We start from the raw sequence: 15,620 nt of genomic DNA on the forward strand, positions 1-15,620 counted from the left end.
GAGAAAAGACAGGAGTTAAGATTATTTGAAAGACTACAGTGTTAAAAACAGTGCAAACTTAAAGAGCTACATACTGACTCAAACTGTTTAAGGCACTTTCTGGGCTGTTCAACATCAGAGAGCACCTGTCTCCCTGACAGCGTGGCCAGTGGAGTGTCCTCAGCATTTTAATTACACAGGAAGTGTGAATATGGGCAGATCCAGAGGAAGTATGCTTGAAGAACATACTTATTGTCATCTCTTCTTGAAAGACAGAGACGGATTTGAGTTGAAGGTATCATTTTTTCCTTTACAGCTAAAGTAAAGCAGCATTAGTTGTACTGATGTTTTTCAAGTTTGATATAGTTTGTTTAAATTAATAATCACTGGAAGTCAAACATCTTAGCTCCTTTATCACCAAAGTTAAACCTCTCAGCTGTGGTGTAAAAAGATCAGGGTTCAAATATGCATAGCAGGGTTTGACTCAAAGATCAAACATTTCTGCTCTCTGTGCTGTGAGAACCAATTTATCAATGGGTTAGCAGAATTTCAGAGCAACAATAGGTTAAAAGAGCTTGTTTACGCAATAGGACCTCGCAATCTAAAGGGCCCCTTGTTACGTCAGGTAATGTCATGATAGGATTTGGGTTTGGGTAATAAAAACAAGAAAAAATGTTTGGCAAATCAAGTTTGTATCCATTTTCTGATCAACTGATATTTCAACTTGAAAATCCTTCAGAAGTTATAAAAACACTTCAAATAACTTGACTGTTTTTTATTTTAAATTCCTAAACGTCACTTGTAAAACTTCTTGAAGACATTGCAGATAAATTGTCACCATTCTCATCAAGAAATAGCCGAGTGCTTCTTCGCATGTGTTGTCGTTTCTCAGAGTTTCTGTCCAAGGTGCTGAAATCTGCTGCTCCAGGGACAGGTCACGTGACTGCGCTTCCTCCCTCTGTGAGAGCAGGATGCTGTGTGTGCGCGCGCCTAGTGCGCGTGTGTAGACACGAGGACACCTCAGTCCTCATCATGAGCGATCCAGGCTCATGAGAAAGGCTTTTCTGAGATAGCTTCGCGGTTTCTGGGGTATGCTAGCTGTGTGGAGACTGAGCGTTTGAATGCGAAACTTCGACTCTTCTCGTGCATCCGTTTCTTCTTTTTCCTCTTTTTTCTCCCTCATATTTTGTTCCTTTTTTCAGTGCCGCTGCAGACGTTAGTGTGGCAACTGTGGATGGGCACACAGGAGTGGGCTGCTGCCCACCAAGTCTGACTGTGTTTCGGAGGTGCTGAGAAGAAGAACATGTAAGAATCAGCAGGCAGATCCTCACGGATCCTCTCACAGCCAAAATGCAGAAAGGGATGAGACTCAATGATGGCCACATCACCTATCTGGCTGTTTTGGCAAAGAAGGATGGCACGAGGCGAGGGTGCCTGAGTAAGAAAAGCTCAGACAACACAAAATGGCATTCAAAGTGGTTCGCTCTGCTGCAGAATATGCTTTTTTATTTCGAAAACGACTCGAGCTCACGCCCCTCCGGACTGTACCTGTTGGAGGGATGCGCTTGTGATAGGGCACCGTCACCCAAACCGTCTCTGTCCGCGAAGGAAGGCTTGGAGAAGCAGGTAAGCTCCAGGAAGCTCCCTTGAGTCTGACTTATATTGTTCAGGTAATTATGTCTTTGAACGGACAAACACATCAGTGCTTTTGGTTGTGATCCATTTGTACTTGTATCTGTTTTGAAAGTATCACTCATGAGGGAAAGTACTCAGCAAACTCACTCACGAACAACACAGTTGCTGTTTTTATCCCATCATCTATTTATCACGCAAACAATGTCCCAGAGATGTTCACTTGACGTTCAGTGTTACGTAATGGCGTCATTCTAACTGATTGATTGTCTCGATTCAGCACTAAAATAGCCTCGCAGGCAGCCTCAAAGGCGAGTGAGGCACGAAATACCAAAATAAATCTCAAGGTTTTCAGGCAACAGGATCTATTTCTGCTGTCTTTGAAAACTTTAACACATGTACTAACTAGTTCTTTTATCGCTGTTATTACAGTATTTACTGCAGCACGTGTATTTTTACATAAGAGTGTTTATTTTTAGACATCCCAGGGACTGCAGCGAGTAAACTTAACCAGCATCCAAACTTTGCAGGTTGCCATCTTGCGGAGGCAGCTGCCCCCTTCCCTGTCGTTTTGACGTATTGATTTAATTCCTTGTCTTGATATTAATAGCATCCTACCTTGGCAACTGCGTCTCCCCGGTTCATAGCGGCTGCTCCATTTGATAGCTCTCTCATTATCACTGGGTTGTTAACGACAGCCTTGAATGAGAACCAAACGATGCCCCAGGCTTGCTTTTGTTTCCTACAACATCCCCCCTTATTCGTCTTGGTACCTCTGGCACATATTGGCACGGATTAATGTGTGTGATAGCTGAAGCACCAGTGTGACACACTGAAAAATAATATCAGCCAAAGCATGGCTGTCTCCAGAGAAACAGTTTAGAGGCGCTAGGAAGGCTGATGCTGGGAATAAAGGTTGTAGCATTGAAGCATGTAAAAGGCAGAGTGTTGTGGTCAAGCTGCTTTGAGCTGTGACTGCACCCACCTTCTGACAGCTCTAGTGCCAGCTGCAGCATTTACAGGTGTCTCTGTACCAGAGCTGAAGAAGAACCAAAGGCAGAAGTCAAAGTGATGGGAGATTTGGACATGTTTGACACTTTTTTTTTTTCATTTATTTGACAACAGGTGGTCCGTTTTCTCAGCTAATGCCATTAACATAAATCTGTTCCAGGAGATAAATCTGTATCTCCTGGTATGAGGGCAACCTTATTTTACCTTTTATACTTTTGAGTTGCATAAGTTCCTGCTTAAATGCTTCCAAGCCTTCAAAGGCTTCAGCAAGTTGCTGGACCTATAAAGTGCCAATGAAAAGTGAGGCAGTAAATGAACAGCTCCAGGTTTATTTTGGGGGCATTCCACGCACCTTTAAGGAGTCCTGTATTACACTAGAAATGGGGTTAATAGGGCAAAAATGTCAACCATATACCCCAAAACCTAACCCTATAAACCACAAGATCCTATAAACATTTGACTGGTAATTTTAAGCTGCTGTTTTATTTTTTTGTCTAAAATCTCTCAGTAAAAACATCACTCAGTGAAATAACATATTTTGTGGGAAAAATTGCAGTTATTTTATTTTGCACAAAAGTTATAAGTCCCTCAAAAATTATCTATTTGTAGTTTTATATGGATACACCAGAGGTCTCAAATGTTAAACATATCATATCTATCTCATCTACCACACTTTCTTGATTAATAGCCCTCAACTCTTTCTGCCCAACATGAAAACAAATGATACAATGACTCACTCAACGTCACCTTGGACCTGTCCTCTGGTGATAAACATTTATTTTTTTCACTGTAGATTGTCAGGGCTCGAGTGCTGGGTCATTGCACGTGTATATTGTACAACATGAATAGTGATTTTACAGAAAAAGCACAGACACAGCGTGAGTTCAGTATGAGTATGCAGACGCTCCTGCAGTGACTTCAGGTATCACTGTCCGTGGTGCTGAACTCTGCCAACTCATCATTTTCTACTTTTAAAACACGACTTCTCCAATCAAAATGTAGACAACTAAAAACTAAAAAAAGTGTTGTTTTCTTTTAAAATCTTAATTTATGTTCCTGCTTTCATGAGCAGACCAGAAAAAGCTTGTATTTCTCAAGGTTTAGTTTAGGAGGCACTAAAACACAACCTTTTCCATCCTGAACTACCAGAATCTGCTCGCTGTCGAGTGTGATTCCTTAAGAGCAATGACAAAAGATGCTTTCTGTTCTGGAGAAGAAATACTGACTGAGTGACATCTCCACTGACAGCTGTTCATGCAGGCTGCTTTGCTGAATTTATTTCAACAGCGGACAAAATGAATTTGAAAGCCTTCAATTAGCATAGCACAGTCCTCTGTTCAGCACGTGCCTCTACATAATATGTGTCAGCAACACATTCTCTTCATTTTATTTATTTATTTATTTATTTTGTCTTGAGGAGCTGTGAAATTTGGGGAACAAAATTTGCACTCATACAATAAAATGTTAAAGCTTTTTTTTTTTTTTCAAAAACTTGAACATCATGTCCCCTCATAGGTATGCATGAGGCTCTTGTACGTAGTCTGATTGCAAATAGTCTGCATTTACTTCATTGCGTCTTCCTGCAAACGCCAATGTGGATCTATAAAAGGTGAAATAGGGACAGAGAGTGTAATCGATGCTTCAGGTGTCTGAGGGCATACAGATTTCCTTTTCACTTTTCCCTGGCTGGAGAAACAGCAAAGAATGACGCTCCAGTCGATGAGCTGCCTGTAGAGGTCATCTGAGGCAATGCTACTGTAGATTTCTGACATTAAAGCCTGTTACATACATGCAGATTACAACAGATCCCAGATTTCTGTTCTGTCGGCTTGTTCATGAGTACATGTACAGTGTGTGTGTGTGTGTGTGTGTGTGTGTGTGTGTGTGTGTGTGTGTGTGTGTGTGTGTGTGTGTGTGTGTGTGTGTGTGTGTGTGTGTGTCAGAGCTGCAGGAGGAATGGCCGGGCGACGCCTGGATCTTATCAGTGTGTGACGGGGAGAGGGACAATGCGGCGAATAGATGCCAAGCCAACTGCCACCTTGCAGGCTTTTTATAGCCCTCACTCCTCAAACAGGCAGAAGATCTCTCTGCCTCCCTGCCTCCCTGTCTGTCTGTCCGTCTCCTTTCACATTGTATTCTTTGGAGTGTTCTACTTTTTAAATGTTCTTAGTCCCCATTTAGTAGGCGAGCTACGTTTAAGCCCACAGTTACTATGGCAACCCCTATTTGCATCTGAAAAAGTGTGTTTGAAGGGGCCAATAAAATGTGCAACAACATGCCTCAGGATTGTGCTTCACTTTGCAAGTGCAGCAAATACGAGCTTAGGAGAAACAGGTTGTGTTGTGTTATGAGATGAGGATGGGTAGAGAAATGTGGAAAAGCTTAACTTCAGTGTTCAGTGACTTACCTGTTTTCTGTGATTTTTCAAAATTGACATTAACTTAGGAAATAAATATTAAGTTTGTTGTCTACTGATTAAAGAATTTTGGTCCAGCTATAAAGCTTTATTCCTCTAAATCTCACAAGTTTATACTATGACATGGCTGTGCTGTAAAAAAAAAAAAAAGCAAGCCTGACTGAGTTTGATCGGCGTCCTTTAGAAGGGGAGGCTCCGACAATAAAAGGCTACAAAACCAGAGCAGGCCAGAGCAGGTATTGATTTGAATTGACTGATTCTGTTTCCATGCTTCATGAATCATCCATTATGTTGTTTGCACCTCCAAATATCAATATGATCTGAAATTTACTCACAATTGTTTTTAAAGTGTGTAAATAAGAATGAAATTATGCAGTGAAAAAAAAAGAAAAAATTGTCATGTGTTTTGTTAAAATATTGGCTTTATTTCCCAGTTGTAAGCACTACCACCGACACCGCCATGGCATTTGCAACAACAGAATAACAAGAAAAATATCAGCCAGTTATCATTGATTATGGATTTGTGTAGTAAATTTAAAACAATTTGTCATGGAGAGGGGTACGTTGTTAGTTTTAAAGATATTGGACCTACACATTTTTACCAATTAAAAGGCAAAAATGACATGTTTCATAGACAGTCAGTCAATTGCTGACTTCACAGAGACTGGAGGACCACCTCTCTATCTCATCTTAAATGGAACTAAGTCAGGTCGTGTTCGCTTTTCAGTGCTGTGAGCACAAACATGGGCTTCAAAAACTCTGCTGGAGAAACAGGTTGGTGACATCACTGATACTACAACCATGTGTTGAACAGTTAATGGGGAAAATGTACTATCAGCACTTATCAACCCTGAAGAGCAAATAAAAACACATAATAATGTAACACTTTTAAGCAATTATTGGCTATTCAACCAGTGCTTGAAAATGTTTATCTATTCAGTTAAAACATTAAAGAGGTTCAAACAGGTAAAAACGCTCTGAATTTTAGAAATGAGAGTGTAGCTTTGACATGATTACATAATCAAAAGTGTTTAATCTCATCTCTTTACCTATTCTACTGAGAATTAAACAGTTAAAGCTCACAGGTTTTAAATAAGGATTTACTACGTGCTACGTTGTCTCACTTCCCAAGAGATAAAGTCTCTGTGGCAAAAATGTGGTGATGTGGAGCTAAATATAGCTTCCTAAAAGGCTTGACACACCAGCTCACAGGAAGCGGGAGATGGGAAGCACATTATTGACAAAGGGCCTTTCTGCTGCTCATCAGGAAATATGGAACATTACTCCCCTTCACAAATGATTTGCTCTTGGCATTTGGGAGGGATAAAAAAAATCCAATATATCGGATTTGTGGGGTCTATTTACAATGCATCAGTGTTATATTATTTGATGTGTTTAAACCACAAATAGGCTGTCTGCACCTTTACGCCAGATACCACAACTGTGCTGATTTGAGTTTTTCTGACAAGACCAAAGGAAAAATCTCACCAAGCATTTGCCATACCTGCCGTAACCATATAAACCTTCAGGGCTGTCAGGTCACCATCAGTAAAAACATAGAGAGGTTGAGATGTTTGTGTCAGTAAAATGCAGCCAAATCAGCCACTCAAAGCTAAAGCAAAGCAACGTGTCGGTCGTGAGGCTTCCACCAATTCAGAGGTGAGTTGCCAGGTTACAGCCAGAATGCACAGAGGCTTTATAATGATTCTCTCAAGACTTTTCCCTCAGGATCTCTCTCTCCCACTCATCCAAACACACAGGCATGCATGTGTGTATACAAGCAAGTTTAATTCTGTGTATGACTTTAATGAAATGAGGTTGAAGAGAAAGCTGATCAGTGATGAAGAGGTTCTCCCATTCACAGGTTTTCTTCACCTCATCGAGGCATTTTAATATCATCATCAGAATTTAAATCATTTAATGTTTTTCTTTAATAAACAACTCTTTCCTTGTGCTGTTTTTCAGTATTACTTTACTGTCACGTTCAATCACGACAACCAGAAGGCTTTGGAGCTACGCACAGAGGACGTCAAGGACTGTGATGAGTGGGTGGCTGCTATCACACAGGCCAGGTACCTCTCACACATTACCCCCTTTCTGTGGACAAACAGAGACTGTCCTCTGAGGAAGATTTGTGTGTGTGTGTGTGTGTGTGTGTGTGTGTGTGTGTGTGTGTGTGTGTGTGTGTGTGTGTGTGTGTGTGTGTGTGTTTGTGTGTCTGTGTCTGTGTGTGTGTGTGTGTGTGTGTGTGTGTGTGTGTGTGTGTGTGTGTGTGTGTGTGTGTGTGTGGGTGTGTGGGAATCTGTTACTACCCATGGATTTACATGTTAAAACACATACATGCGCAGGGTTTGTACAGCTGTAATATTTAGTTATACAACATTAACTTTCAGTCTGATAAAGTATAATTTATAAATCCATTGTGAGGAGTTTCTAACAGGTTAAGAAACAGAAATTTATACTAACACCAACATATGACTTCTAAATGCTAACAGGACCATCTGCCTCTACAAAGTGATTTTCTTTCTATGTTTTCTGTCCCGATGGGAGGATGGAAATAAACATATCACATGTAACAATGAGTCATGAGCGACTAAGAATGACAAACAAAACATTTTTTTTCTGTTAGAGTATCTCATTATTACATGTTGACCACAGACATCTTGTTCTACCACAGTACTCTCTTGTCAGATGTTCCCTTAGATCACATTTGCAGCATGTAAAAGAGGCCGGCTGACTTAATTTTGGGTGTCAGAAGTGTTCTTTCTGTTTGTAGTGTGAGCAGTATTATTCACTTGTTTTCTCATGGCTATAAGATGAAACTGTATGTGTAGAGTGCCAAAAGATGCAAAGAAAAGCGAGCTGGAACCCATTGTTTATAAACTCCAAGCTGTAATAATTTACCAATATCGACAGATGTGTTTTTTTGCATCCCCTGCTAGCATACCTCTGAGATGTCACCTCTCATAAGAGACCCTTTTCACCATCTTTAAGTTGTTACATGTGCAAAAAGCTATAGCAATACAACCAATGATTTGGGGATTTCTATAACACAGCGATTTATAAACTTGCACGCGTTTAGTTTAGTCATTCAGCATCATTACTTCATATTCATATTCTCTGAATCACAATACCTCCTTTTTGAAATACTATGGGGCACTAAATGAAAGAAAAAGCCATGTGGTCTACGTCAAAAATGTTTTCTTTTCAAGTGATATTGATAATGTGGAGCCAACAAGTGAGGTTAAAGGGGTCTCAACCACTTTGAAGGGTGGTTAGTAAGACATACAGGTTGAAGGAGTGATCCTCCTGGAGACACAGAGAATGGTACCAAATTGTATAACCATGCAATCCTTAAAGGTCTCATATTCTGCTCCTTTTCTGCAGTTTAATATGGATATGATGTCTTCATGAAATGATAGTAACATGTTTTTGTCCAAAAAGCCAATAAATCAAGCACAGCAGCATTGTTTCCGGGCTCTCATAGCCCCTCTGTTCAGAACAGTGATTTAGTGGGCGTGACCTTCATAGATACCGCCCCACTCTTCCGCGTCACTGAGAGCGGTGCCACGAGCTCCGAGTGCACAATGTTTAGAAAACAGTGAAGCTCGTTTACCGTAACATTACAGGCTAAAACAACAGGCTAACCACAGCTAAAGTTAGCATCCTGAAGCTAACACAGAGACAGGGGGGACACTGAGGAAAAGCTCTTACATCTGCTCCACAGCACACAGCATTTAAAATACTCACATTTCCAGGGTCCGAGGTTTGTTGGCGAATGGTTGGTAATACGTCTGGAATCAGGACCAGTCTATTCACTAGCCCTCTGTTGTACTGTCCAAAGTTGGAAAAGCATTCGGCCGTGAAGGGACTAGCACACACATGCACAGTTTTACTGGGTGTAGCTGGCACATTTCCTTGATAAATGAACTCTAGCCACTAAGTCTTGTCTTCTTCCGAGATATGAAGCTTGTACATGGAACTATGTGGCTGTTTACAGCCAAAAACAGAGCAGTGATGGCTCTTCAACTTCGGCATTCTCCCTCCAGCTGTGGGGAGGGAAGTTGGCGGGGAGGAGGTTCGGGGATATCTGTTTCGGTGGACCAATCAGGTCAGACTTGCTCCTGATTGGTCAAAAAAGGGAATCGCTGACATCAGCAAATCCACAAAGTCCAAACAGCTTGTTTCAGGTCAGGATCTTCCAGTCACAAGCTCTACTAAGTACAGGTTTTGTCAGTAAATATGGGCTGGGAGGAAAGCCAAAGACCCACAAATTTCACTAAAAGACTTAACAAAGGGATTTTTGCACAATATGGGACCTTTGATTATTTGGGAATTTCCCTGTAAGACAAATAATCACTCTCCATTGGATAGTCTGAAGCCTGTTCTGTTGTTGCTTAAAAAAAACTTAATTAAAAATAAATGTTTTCAACCTGTGTTTCAAACTTGTTTCATGGAGTTCAAAGATCTATAATGAGCAAAATGCCCCTTTACAGTTCTGAAACAAAAGAGGGTCACAAAAGCCAAGCAACACAATCACTCTAAATGTCAGCAGCATGCATTTGTATGGCAAAAGGTCAATTGATTGGACTCATTGAAGATTGCATTGATTAGTGCTCAGTCAAGGCAGTACAAGTTTGTCTGAAATATATGCATGTTAGACAGCAGAGCAAGGAGGAGGCAAAGTGTGTTTTTGTACAGCTTTTTAGGAAACAATCTGATGTCTGGATTCTTTCTCCCAACACATTGTTCAACGTATTTCAGCTCAACAAGCTGTGTTTCAAAAATATTTGTCAAACTGGTTTATGTCCACAACTGGTGATAATGCATGCAGCCTCTTCACATGGTCTGCCAAGCCTGCAACTATTTGAAGAAATGGTTGCATAAGTCCATGTACATAGGCTGATATCAGAGGTTGGCTTTGATAAAACTAGAGAAGCATGTGTTAATGAGGTCCTGACAATGACTCTCTGTCTCTGTCTCTCTGTGGTGTGTAGTTACAGGAACCTGGCTACAGAGCATGAGACCCTCATGCAGAAGTATCTCCATCTACTCCAAATAGTGGAGACGGAGAAAACGGTTGCCAAGCAACTTCGACAACAGATAGAGGATGGGGAAATTGAGATAGAGCGGCTGAAATCAGAGGTAACTTGCTTTGTTATTTCATGCCAGTAATATCTGTAAATGTGTGAGTGTGATTTGTTTTTGCACGCACAAGAGGCAGAGAGAGAAAAGTAGGAAAATGAAATCTATGACGAGGACAGAAAGACAAAAATCACATCCCAGTTTCCAAACCATTGTATATAGCTGTTCATAGCTAGTGTTGTAGCTTACGGCATTCTGGGATGTCGTCATTAAAGACCCAGCAATACTGTTGAGTGTTTTGTGTCCTCATTATTCTGTCTAAACCAGATCAAATGTGTCTCCTTCTAATGTGCTAATGGATAGCCTCAGTTGAATTGGATGTTTTCAGTATGAATGAATCAGCTTCTGTTGTTGTGCCTAACACAGCAGTCTGCAGCAGAAAAGGGTAATAAACTACCTCACTTTTCATAGCCAAAGTGTGTAGTAATGAGGTCTGAGGTGATTTGTTTGATCACAGTTTGTCTTTGGTCTGTTTAGTTGTAATATAAAGTACAAAATGTTGGCCCACTCACCTAAACCAGTGTTTGATTTGTTGTTGATTTAGATTGCTGGACTTCTTAAAGACAATGAGAAGATCCAGTCCAACCCAGAGGTTCCCCCCAGCGATGATGACACTGAGATCAAGAAGATTAAAAAGGTGAGATCCTGTTTGTTTTGAGCTGAGTAGTTTAAAAGTGAAGAGTCATTATGAAAAAAAAAAAAGTATGAACGGGGACAGGAGGACGTTTGATCTGTTGCTGCTGGTGTTTTTAAATTTTCTGAATCGGATTTTAAATGCAATTTCATCTTTGGTGTGTCTTTATCAGCTGTCATTTATTCTGAAAACATGTGCTAGCATTTACGAGAGGAGCTCCTTCTCTACAACAGTCATTAGGTTCTTTTCTGCTCTTGAGCTCATTTGGATCAAAACAGAGATGACAGCTTGTTGGATTCTTTTCTCACCTATACCGATGTTCAAAACATAGGATAAGCTCAAGGCAACTCTTTGCCCCAAAGTGCTTCAGGGTAACTTTAGTTAAGTGTCAAACGTATGCTCACTGCTGAAGTTTTCTTGTGGAAACACCAGGTGTGTATGTTTCAGCTGCCTTTATTGTGACACCTTTAACTTGACCTAGCTTTGGCTTGTCTTTGTTGCCAGAGCATTTTAGTTACAAATCTGAGACTGACACAGATAAGGTTGATTTTTTTCTTGTGCTTCCGTTTAGTACAAGGTAAAATAATCTATAATGTCCAATCATTGATCAAAAGGATGTGATATTCCACGTGAGGAGTGACAGGTTGTTGCTATCTATCACCATCAGTTAAATAATAACAGCAGGTCCATTTTGATCCAGTCGTTTTCATCCTAAGTTAAATGGATTGTTAGTGGTAAACAGAAAAGGCTGGCAGGTTTTTGTGCCTTATAATATTGGGTATCTCAGATGTTTCTTGTTTTGTTATTATGTGGGTAACTGAAAGATGAACTGCTCCTATTTGTAGTAGAAATCTGTTTACAAACTCAGACAAATCCTCCAAACCCGCTCTAACCACGTTAGTTGTACTTTTGTTTGCTCTTTTTTTTCCTGCATAGGTCCAGAGTTTCCTGAGAGGTTGGATTTGCCGCAGGAAGTGGAAAACCATCATCCAGGACTACATTCGTTCACCCCACGCAGAGAGCATGAGGAAGAGGAACCAGGTTGTGTTCAGCATGCTGGAAGCTGAGGCCGAATACGTCCAGCAACTCCACATCCTGGTCAACAACTTTCTGCGGCCTCTGCGCATGGCTGCCAGCTCCAAGAAGCCGCCCATCACGCACGATGATGTCAGCAGCATCTTCCTTAACAGGTGTCTGGTGGTGTGACTGGGTAGAGAGTGGCTCAGCAGAGTGAAAGCAACAAGAGGGAGAAACAAAAGCTCATGTGCACTACTTTTCTTTCTTATCTTATCAGCGAGACCATCATGTTCCTCCACCAGATCTTCTACCAAGGCCTGAAGGCTCGGATAGCCAGCTGGCCGACTCTTGTGCTGGGTAAGAGAGACAGTTGTTATTGGGATTTGTTTGAAATTCAGTCTCAGAAAACAAACATGTTGAACGTATTCACCAAGATGTGTGCTTGTCTTTACAGCCGATCTGTTTGACATCTTGCTGCCAATGCTGAACATTTACCAGGAGTTTGTGAGGAACCACCAGTACAGCCTGCAAATCCTGGCACACTGCAAACAGAACCGGGACTTTGACAAGCTGCTCAAACAGTACGAGTCCAAGCCGGACTGTGAGGAGAGGACACTGGAGACCTTCCTCACCTACCCCATGTTTCAGGTATGATTCAAGGTAACTTTGTGGAGAGTGTTGAAAACACAACCAGAACAGCGTATCAATAAGTGCTCTGTCACTGCACAGATCCCTCGTTACATTCTGACATTACACGAGCTGCTGGCTCACACGCCCCACGAGCATGTGGAGAGGAACAGTCTGGATTACGCCAAGTCAAAACTGGAGGAACTCTCCCGGTAGGTCTATTGTCCTTTCCCTATGTGTTGAAATACAATTTGTGTGACAATGTATTTAATTAGTTTTATTTAAAGCTTTGTATGATTTTATTGACTGATGATTGCTGATACTAAGATTGGAAAAGCGTCTAATAACCTCTAAATGATTAATGATAAAGTGGTTTTGAGGTTTCACCTGTCATTTTATGGCACTTTTATAAAAAAGTAAATAAAACTTAAAAATGAAAAAAGATCATTTTATTATAAGATCTTTCTTACAGCACATATGAAAAACAGAAGCATGGATGACTCTGATGATTGTCGAGGCATCGGTTTGTGTTGAATTGGGAAATGTAGCACTCTGACGTACCTGAAATAATTTGAATTTCATTAATGTGTGAATGAAAGTGTTTTGTTTTCTCCTTTTAGAATCATGCATGATGAGGTGAGTGAGACGGAGAACATCAGGAAGAACCTCGCCATCGAGCGAATGATAGTGGAGGGTTGTGAAGTGCTGCTGGACACCAGTCAGACATTTGTGAGGCAAGGTAAGTTTGTTTCAAGGTCAGGCTACGATAAAAAAAAAGCTCACATCTTAATGTTCCTAATATGTTTAACTTGTCATTTATCCTCTTAAGACCCAAGCTTTTGTCTGGTCTGCATTTTTTAATTTACCTTGCTATTTTGGATTAGTAAGACCTGATAAGTACAATAACTAGACTTTGTCTTTGTACGAGAGGTTTGATTATTTGTGTTATAAGTTCTCTATAAGGTGTTTGTTGGTGGTGTTATTGCACTTAAATATGTTTTTTCTTCACTAAAATGAGTGTAATGTTGTGATTCCCTCAAAAGATGATGTGGGCAGTATCCCTAAATGTGGCTAATAGGTAAAAGTTTTTAAAAAAATGAAGTATCATGAGTCTGAGAGGCAGAAATGTAATGTCCATGTGGACGCTGGGTCTTAAGAGGTTAAGTTAACATGTAGTATGATTTGAATGTATTTCTCTGCAGCCTGACACTCATCAAATTCCAGAAAAGCCAACAATCATGCTGGTAAATCTCTGAATAGCACTTGAATTTCTAATATCTAACCAGCCACATGAGTAGTAATAGGTAATTATATATTGCATAGTGTCTGTTGATGGGATAACTTCAGGTAAGTGCCAATTAACCATCAGCTAAAGTAATGTGTTAAAATGCTGAATACTTCCTTCTTAGCCTCAAGGGTAAAGTCAGAATTTTAAAATATCTCTAAAACCTCTGATTTGTGCAGCTTTTGTGTCCAGAGAAATATAAACAAGATGAAACACATGCCCAAACTTCACAGTTTAACCTCTTAAGACCTGAGCTTTTGTATGGTGTGCATTTTCTAATTAACCTTGCTGTTTGGGATAAGTAAGACCTAATGAGTATGATAACTAAACTTGGTCATTGTACAGGGAGTGTGATTTTTTTTTTTTTATATAATTCTATGAGTTCTCTATAAGTTATTATTGAACTTAAATATGTTGTTTTTCTCTGAAATGGGTGAAATGTTGTGATATCAAAAGATGATGTGGGCAGTGTCCCTAAATGTGGCTAATAGATCAAAGTAAAAAAAAAAAGAAGAATCATGGGTCTGAGAGGCAGAAATGTAATATCCACATATGTGGACACTGGATCTCAAGAAATTAAAGGGATTCAATGCACCACATGAAACTACCTGCAACATTTTCTCATGTGTTTGCCACTTTTCTCCATCCCTGCTCACTGACTGCTGATGCACAAACACATGCGCCATATATATTTAATTTGATAAACTAAAGAGAGTGTTCATTTTGTACTCACACAGTCTAAAACCAGAACCTGGACGATGCAATCACAAAAAGTTGATTTAAACAAGTAACAAGTGCTGCATTGTGTTTACTGTATGTTTACAGGGTCTCTGATCCAGGTGCCCATGAGTGAGAAAGGGAAGATTACAAGAGGTCGACTGGGCTCTCTGTCTCTGAAGAAAGAAGGCGAGAGACAGTGCTTCCTCTTCTCTAAACATCTCATCATCTGTACTCGTGGCTCTGGAGGAAAACTGCACATTACAAAGGTACAGCAGCGTTTTATTTAAGAGGGAGGTTCTACAGGCAGATCTCATCCGTGAGTTCAGTCCAGTTTGAAGGCAGCAGAGACAGCACTACTGATCCTGCTCTTCTGCTGCAGGTTTTCCCAAGATTCAAAGTTTGAAATCAAAGTAAAAATGACGCATGAACTGACATTATATAACCAATAAAATAATCTGTTTGACCAGTTATTTTATTGGTCACAGACGATCAGCACATTGAAAATGATCCCTCTAGTCTACTTCTTAACTCAGTCTTTTTTAACTCCATGAAATGTTTTTCTGCTTTTAGCAGGATTTAAACTTAAAGCAAATGACCTACACTGTGTATGTGTGAGTAACAAGTTATATTTGACCTTTGACCCTCTGTCACAGAATGGAGTGGTGTCTCTCATAGACTGCACACTGATGGAGGAGCCAGAGGGGACCGATGATGAGTGTGAGTTACACCTTACACAATGTTCACCTTACTTCTTCATCTTTAGATGCAGCTGTCTCTATGTGCTGTATGTCCGCTTGAAACATGAAGTCATGCAGTTTTCATGTTAGATTATTAATTACCTGAAAAATTGGTATCTCTACAGAAAACTTGCTGCCTAAAACCTGAAACACTTTACTCTTATCACATTATTCCATAACATATATTATTAGAATTATGTTGATATTTTCCCTTAAGTGCTTTGGTGTATTTTGTCAAGAGCAAAAATGTAGCAGCTACTTTGAGTTAGAGGACTAATTTAATTTTTCTTTTGACTAAACCTTTTAAGTTTGTTGGATGTATCTGACAACTCAAAGGACCTTATGTGTTTCTTATTTCCTAAATAAACAGCACATCGATTGTTATATACATTTGATCACAAAGAAAACTAAGTCAAC

General features: G+C 40.2%; 1 protein-coding gene across 1 annotated transcript in view; it reads left to right on the forward strand.

The window, feature by feature from the left end:
* The first annotated feature begins 977 nt into the window (after positions 1 to 977).
* Positions 978 to 15,620, forward strand: part of LOC141787534 (ras-specific guanine nucleotide-releasing factor 1-like) — a 28,561-nt gene continuing 13,918 nt past the window's right edge. Inside the window, exons 1-11 of the mRNA XM_074666015.1 lie at positions 978 to 1,605; positions 7,004 to 7,110; positions 10,036 to 10,183; positions 10,728 to 10,820; positions 11,754 to 12,007; positions 12,112 to 12,191; positions 12,289 to 12,482; positions 12,564 to 12,673; positions 13,082 to 13,200; positions 14,572 to 14,732; positions 15,120 to 15,183. Of these exons, the coding sequence (XP_074522116.1) occupies positions 1,330 to 1,605; positions 7,004 to 7,110; positions 10,036 to 10,183; positions 10,728 to 10,820; positions 11,754 to 12,007; positions 12,112 to 12,191; positions 12,289 to 12,482; positions 12,564 to 12,673; positions 13,082 to 13,200; positions 14,572 to 14,732; positions 15,120 to 15,183 (1,606 nt within the window). The 5' untranslated portion in view covers positions 978 to 1,329. The remainder of the gene's footprint in view (positions 1,606 to 7,003; positions 7,111 to 10,035; positions 10,184 to 10,727; positions 10,821 to 11,753; positions 12,008 to 12,111; positions 12,192 to 12,288; positions 12,483 to 12,563; positions 12,674 to 13,081; positions 13,201 to 14,571; positions 14,733 to 15,119; positions 15,184 to 15,620) is intronic.

This window comes from Halichoeres trimaculatus, unplaced genomic scaffold (genome assembly GCF_033239565.1).
Source record: "Halichoeres trimaculatus isolate MK-OKI-2021-1 unplaced genomic scaffold, fHalTri1.1 fHalTri1_scaffold_3, whole genome shotgun sequence".
Taxonomy (NCBI): Eukaryota; Metazoa; Chordata; class Actinopteri; order Labriformes; family Labridae; genus Halichoeres; species Halichoeres trimaculatus.